Source organism: Orycteropus afer, unplaced genomic scaffold (genome assembly GCF_000298275.1).
Source record: "Orycteropus afer afer isolate SDZICR_OR568_19922 unplaced genomic scaffold, OryAfe1.0 scaffold00187, whole genome shotgun sequence".
NCBI classification, from domain to species: domain Eukaryota; kingdom Metazoa; phylum Chordata; class Mammalia; order Tubulidentata; family Orycteropodidae; genus Orycteropus; species Orycteropus afer.
Genome location: NW_006921774.1, coordinates 5,530,607 through 5,537,397, shown reverse-complemented (window position 1 = coordinate 5,537,397; position 6,791 = coordinate 5,530,607). Strand labels below are relative to the sequence as shown.

Genomic DNA, 6,791 nt, shown 5'->3' with positions numbered 1-6,791 from the left:
GCTGTGAAACTTTACAGAAGCACATTACCTTATCTTTCTCCCACAAAGTGGCTGGTGGGTTAGAACTGCTGACCTTTCAGTTAGCAGTTAGCTGTAGGCACATGAAAGTAGTGGTTCTGCATCCCCCCACCCTGCACAAGTGCCAGAAATCACCTATTCCTATTCTTGAGTCTTACCAGCCCAAATGCCTCCTAGAGGAATAAGAGCAGAGGGAACTAGGGTTCCGTGCCGCTCCAGTTATCCTCCCGACAAGGGAGGCAATTTCATTGGGAACTGCTGCAAGAGACAAATGCTGATGTCCGTATGGTTGCCTCTCCTTGAGAGTGTTCGGGGTTGCAGGCAGTCAATTTGGGGAGGACTGCAGCCATGTTCAAGGAGCGTTGGTGGCCCAGTGCCTAAGACATTTGACAGCTAACCAGAAGGTTGGTGGTTCAAACCTACCAGCTGCTCTGCAGAAGGAAAATGGACCAATCTACTTCTGTAAAGGTTTATAGCCTTGGAAACCCAATAGGGGTTACTGTGAGTTGGAATCAACTCGATAGCAGTGAGTTTTGTTTGGTTCTTGCAACTGAGTTAGTGGTGTTTGTGAGGCAAGGCCCTGGGCCAGAGGCCTCTTCCCAGGAAGCTATCACTTCTCCTGATGTTCCAGATGGCTGCCCTTCCCTGGTATCCTAAGAGAAAACACAGCTAGTAGATGGTCTGTGACTGTTAGAGAGATTTTGAAAGTGAAGAAAGGCAACCAAAATTACTTAAGCTTTTTATCAACTATTTTTAACAGTTGAGCTTGACTAAAGCTAAGAGCATTTGGGTCCCACTCCTTAAAAATTGGTAAAGGAAAGAGTAATTGATCTAAAAGTTGATCAATGTTTGTACCCTCTCCCTCATACCCATATTACTATCCTCTCTATTCCTGTTCCGCCAACACATAAAACACAATGTACGCACACAAACAAATAATATATATGTGCAAATATGCATACTCTGACATGAACATCTATATATACACAGTGTAGGGTCCCTTGGAGCAAGTCTTGATATTGCCTAATGTTTCCTCATTTCTTCCCTAAAAGCACCTACCATAAATATATAAGAAGATGATGAAGGTTTATATACATTGGATGATGTTTTAGCAACTGGATGATGCCCTTCCACCACCTACCACCCCCCTTCAATGACAAGATATACCTATTCTTCAGTTATAAAAACACTAATTAAAAATGTTTAGATTCCTTTCATACACTATAGACAAAAATAGTTCCAGATATACTATAGTTCCCTATATAAATAATAAAATTATTAAAGTATTAGAAAAAATCAGAAGGATGCTTAGATAGCTTTGGAACTGGAAATTTTAAGCAAAGGGAAGAAATCCCATAAGCCATGAAGGAAAAGAAAGGGGAAAGATCCAATCGTATAAAAATGAAAATATTAAAAAGCAAAAGATAAAATAATCAAATTTGGTAAATATACAAGACATCCTAAACAAAGATTATAATAAAATGATAGATTGGGGTTATAGATTATGTATCTTAATACATATAATGTACAAAGAACCTCCCCACTCTAAATTATTAACAAGAAGACAAGCAATGCAATAGAAAAATGGCCAAGAACATCATCAACTGGAAAGTTATAGAAGAAGAAGCACAATAAAACAATAATCATATAAAATAATTTTTTTAAAAAAATCTATCTCAAATAGTAGTCAGGGAAATGAAAATTAGCCTAACAATGACATTACAAATTTTTTATTTATTAAAACTCAGAGATTGGTAATATCCAGTGATGATGTGGGAAAATCATAGAATGGCAATAAATACACCCTTTAAAGAAAGCAATCTAACAACATTTATTAAAATTTAAGATGTGCATATATTTTGATCCAGAATCTCACTTCTGGGAATTATCATATTAATTAAAATATCAGTGGAATAAAGTTATTTGTCTATGATGTTTATTACAGCATTGTCTGTAATTTAAAAAAAAAAAAAAGCTGAAACCAACCTGATTATCATTCAAAAAGCAACTCATTAAACATGCAACACTCATACTATTGAACTTTAAACTTCTGCTTTCCACTATGACATGTGACTATGGGCAAGCTTGTATTCAATTTCCTCATCTGAAAAAATAATGGTACTTATGACCCAGATTTATTTCTGTTAATTTGGAAGTACAGTTTGCAGAATAAATGGAATTTCATAGACTCAATTTTCAATCTTAAAAAACTTACATAAGCCTATACTTACTTATGTTTGAATCAATAAAGGAAAAAGTGTGGAGAAGTTATACATGAAAGTGTGAATACATCTATTGCCTTTGTAATTTATGTCACTGAAATCACCCCCCAAAAGTGACAGGAGATATGAACAGATAATTTGTTGAAAAACAAATACAGATGCCTAATAACTATACAAAGAAAAATTCAGCCTTAAAAAAAGTCTACTAGTGTTTGAATGGGCTTGTAGTTCAAAGCCCTCATTTTAATATTCCAGAGTAGCAAAGCTGAGAGTGACACTTATACCTACCCTAAGACAAGTCACAGTGAAGGGAATGTGTTTGTGGTGTGTGCATGTAGTGTTTGTTGTTTTTGTTGTTATTTTTGGTTTTGTTTTTTGAGGGGAAGATGTGGATGAAGAAATAAATACCTTTAAGGTTAGAATTAGAGAGCCTTGAGCTCCAATCCTTTTCACTTGCTAGCTATGGAATTAATATAGTCTACTATTCATTTTCAGTCAATCTCTTTATTTGAGAAACAAATTAGTGAAGGGATTAAATGAAGTCACATGCATACCGGGCCTGGCATAGGGAGCTCCTGCCCTCACAGCCCTGCTTCAGGCTCACCCTAGGGTGCTGTACCTTCCTTCTTTCCCTCCTTCTCCCTTCACCCTCATTCCCTGGCACCCACCCAGTCTGAGTGTGCAGTCTTCTTTCTCTCACCTCAAGAGAGGAGGCTCTGGCCTTTAGGACCTTTGTCATGTCTTGATTTAGCCCGTCTGCCTGTGACTTTCTGTTTACAATGATACTAATTCCTTTTGCATTTAAGTGATTTTGGTCCCTTGAAAGGTAAAGGCACAATTTCAATTCACACACATATAAACACACATAAAAAATAAAATGGAACTCTGTCTTATAGGGTTGCTATGAGTTGGATTTGACTTGATGACAAACAGCAACAACATAGTCTTTTACTTGGTATAAATCTTTCTAAATAAGGATCCAGCTGCCACATTGGATCCTATACAAAACACAGTGGTAGCACCAGAAAGAAAACTCCTGATAGCAAAAAGGCAAGCAAATATTAATGATAACTATTTTACATTATTTTAAAAATGCATTTTAAATCATTGACCCTTTAAAATACCTTGAACAGACAGGCAAGGGCAAAGTAATTTGTCTCTGCAAGAGATGCGCCTCCTGAGAAATGTCAGGGAACTGGAAGCAGCAAAAAAAAAAAAAAAAGCTGCTTGTCTGGTGGTTAAGTGTTCTGGCTGTTCCAGCAAGTCAAATGGGAATTCCCTAAGAATTTTTCAGACAGTAAGATTACAACACTTACTATATAAAAGAAAACTATATGATGTTGTCCCATGAGGTACTTCGGGTCCTTAAAGATCCTCTACTCCTGCCCAGTGGGCTTGATCTGGCAGAATTCCTGGGGCAGAGCTTAAGGACTCTCAGTGTCTAGGCTTTCTTGACACTATTGAGGAGGTCTGTGAGTTCTCCGATGTACTTGATGGTGTATTTCAGCGTCTGTATCTTGGTGAGCGGCTGGCCTCTTTGGCTGTAGACAGGTGGCAGGTAATTCCGAAGGGTGTGCAGAGCATCTGCCAAGGTTCTCATCCTGAGCTTCTCTCTCTCGCTGGCCTTCCTTCTCCGCTGGACAGACATCCTGACTTTGGTGCCCTTCTGCACCTTGGGGACACCAATGCTCTGCAGGTAGGCAGGCTGAAAATCCAACATATTGTAGTCCACTTCTACCAGGCCACTGGCCACATGGCTGCTGCACCCATCACTGCCTCCACTGGTGACACTGCCATGCCCACAGGGCAGCCCAGCCACAGCTGGGCAAGGAGACGAAGAATAGGATTCCAGTGATGGAGCTGGAGAAAGGCTCTGAGTGGGGGAGGCCTGGTTCAGCTCAAAGGGACCTGCTCTGGTTTTCCAGTCCCAGGAAGACAGAAGGGCAGGGCTGTCAGAGGAGCCCAGGCCATCTTCCAGGCCAAGGAAGGTATCATGCAGGTTATCCATGCCTGAGAGACAGCTGCAGAGAGAATAACTCCCTGGCAAGTGAGAATGTAAGTTCTGCCCCACCAGGTCAGGGAAGAGCTCTCTTTTATGATGCTGCGGGTGAAGTGATGAAGTGGGAAAGAGGGCTGGGGAGAGGGAGTTCAAAGAAGAAACCAAGGACCAACATGGAAAATGAACTCTTCAGGTGTCACTTTCTCCTCATTGATAATTAGCATCCTCCAGCTAAAATGTCTTTAAACAGAAAGGCCTCCAAGAGAAGAAAAAAGGAATTATCTTGTTGTAACTAAACCAATTAAGGCTGCATAACTAGACTTAGCATTGTCCTGTGGAACTCATTAATGAGGGAGCCAAAGAAAACAAACCTGGAGCAATCTTCGGCAATGAGGTGGAGGCCAGACTGGCAACAGAGGCAACGAGGTGGAGGCCAGACTGGCAACAGAGGCACCGAGAGGGCTTCCCTCTCCCTCCTCCAAGAACTCACGGGAATTTCTGAGCAGATGGGGCATGTTATTGGAGAAGCACATGGTCTAGGGACAAGATAACCCCTCAGAACTTTGACTCCCTTACATGTCAAATGCGGACAATAGTAGCTCATTTCATAAAGCTGTTGGGATGATGGTTCACAGTAGATACTCAGTGGATGCCAGTTTTCTTCTCTTCCTCTTTAGTAAATTTCCCTGGATTTTGTGGAATGCAGACATTTCCCCAACATGCCTGCACACAGAATGACTAGGGCCAGCAGTTCCAGTAAACCCAGAGCTGTAAAGTGCTGGAAATGTCCTTTAAGAAGGATAAAGTCCTTGCTTTAACTGAGAAGATTTGGGTTTCCCATAGCAAACAGACACCAGGAAACAGAAAACTCTTTTAAGCCTGAGAGTGTTGAGTTTGCAGAATACCTGGCATTTAGTCTTCTAAAGATCTTTTAAAATTCCAGCTGCAGAGTCACACCTTGTTTTTTGAAATGTATTGAGGAAGTGTGAAATTAACCAGGGAGCCTGTTTTCCCCCATCCTAGCTCCAAATGCCATTGAATGTGTTAAGTTGGATGGTCTTGTTAGTTTGCTTCACTTCCTATGTGCTCTGAGAGATAGACCCTGTATTTTGGAAAAGGGGCCTCAAATTCCCCATTTGTCCAATGAATGTAGCTTATTCTGCATGCAACTAATTCTACAAACTAGTATTAACATCAGAATCAGAGCAAGTTACACTTTAGAGTAATATGTGCCCTTTAAAATGGCTATTTTAGGTCCCTTTGCAATTATTGAAAAGAAATGTCAATGGCCTAATTAGAATTTCATGGTATTTTTTAATTAGCATAGCTAGGAACCAAAAAGCTCATGCAGGTAATCTGTAGAAGAATGCTCTTTATTTTAACATTTATTAAAGAGCCCCAAGCCAGATCTTGAAGAATAATAATATTAATGTAACGTAATAAGTGTAATAAATAATTCCCCCTCCTCCTTTCCCTCTCCTCTCTATCTTCTTTTAACTCAATTTATTGATTAACCTAGAATCTGCTGATACTATTCAAGCCACTACACATTATAACTAACCTTCATTTTTAAAATAAAATCTCACAGACAAAAATACTAAAATTTTAAGAGGCTGTTGCTGTGTGCCATCGAGTCAATTCTGACTCACTGTGACTCTATTTGACATAGTGGAGCTGTCCCATAGAGTTCCCTAGGCTGTAAACTTTACATGGAGGAACACTGGTGGTACACTGGTTAAAGTGCTTGGCTGCTAACCAAAATGTCTGCCTATCGAACCTACCAGCCTCTCTACAGGAGTGAGATGTCTGCTTCAATAAAGATTTATAACACTGGAAACCCTACAGGGTTGTTCTACTCTGCCCTATAGGGTGCTATGAGTTGGAATCTATGGCAACAACTGTGGTTTGATCTTTATGGGAGATTGCCAGCTCTCCCATGACCTTTTGGCCAGCAGTTGAGCACTTAGCCATTGTGCCACCAGAGCTCCTTTCTAAGAAGTTCCCACTGCCAAGTTGATTCTGACTCCTAGCAACTTCCATAGGATTTCCAAGGCTGTAAATCTTTACAGAAGTAGATTGCTTCGTCTTTCTCCCCTGGAGAAGCTGGTGGGTTTGAACTGCTGATCTTCTAGTTAGCAGCCAAATGCCTTACCCCAGTCTGCACCAGAGAAGTTAGAAACAACAACAACAAGGAAAAAACAAAACAAAACAAAAAACAAGCTGATAACCATTGAGTCGATTCCAACTCATGATTACCCCATTTATTACAGAGTAGAACTGAGCGCTATAGGGTTTTCTTGGCTATATTATTTTAAGAAAGCAAATCACCAAGTATTTCTTGTATGGTGTTGCTGGGTGGGTTCAAACTGTTTCCTGTTTGGTAGATGAGGGGAAACCATTTGCATCACCCTGAGACATCTAAAAGGTTAGGAGACCCAGGTAAGATTTCCCTATAGAAAGTGGTATTAAAAACAAACAAAACACTGCCATAGAGTTGATTACGATGCATGGCAAGCAACCCTCATTGCATATCCAAGGCAGTAAATCTTTAT

General features: G+C 40.2%; 1 protein-coding gene across 1 annotated transcript; it reads right to left on the bottom strand.

Moving 5' to 3' along the window:
• Window positions 1-3,681: 3,681 nt before the first annotated feature.
• MSGN1 (mesogenin 1) lies at window positions 3,682-4,248 on the bottom strand. The gene has a single exon (XM_007947491.1). The coding sequence runs from the start codon at window positions 4,246-4,248 to the stop codon at window positions 3,682-3,684; it is 567 nt and encodes a 188-aa protein (XP_007945682.1).
• Between the last annotated feature and the right edge of the window lie 2,543 nt (window positions 4,249-6,791).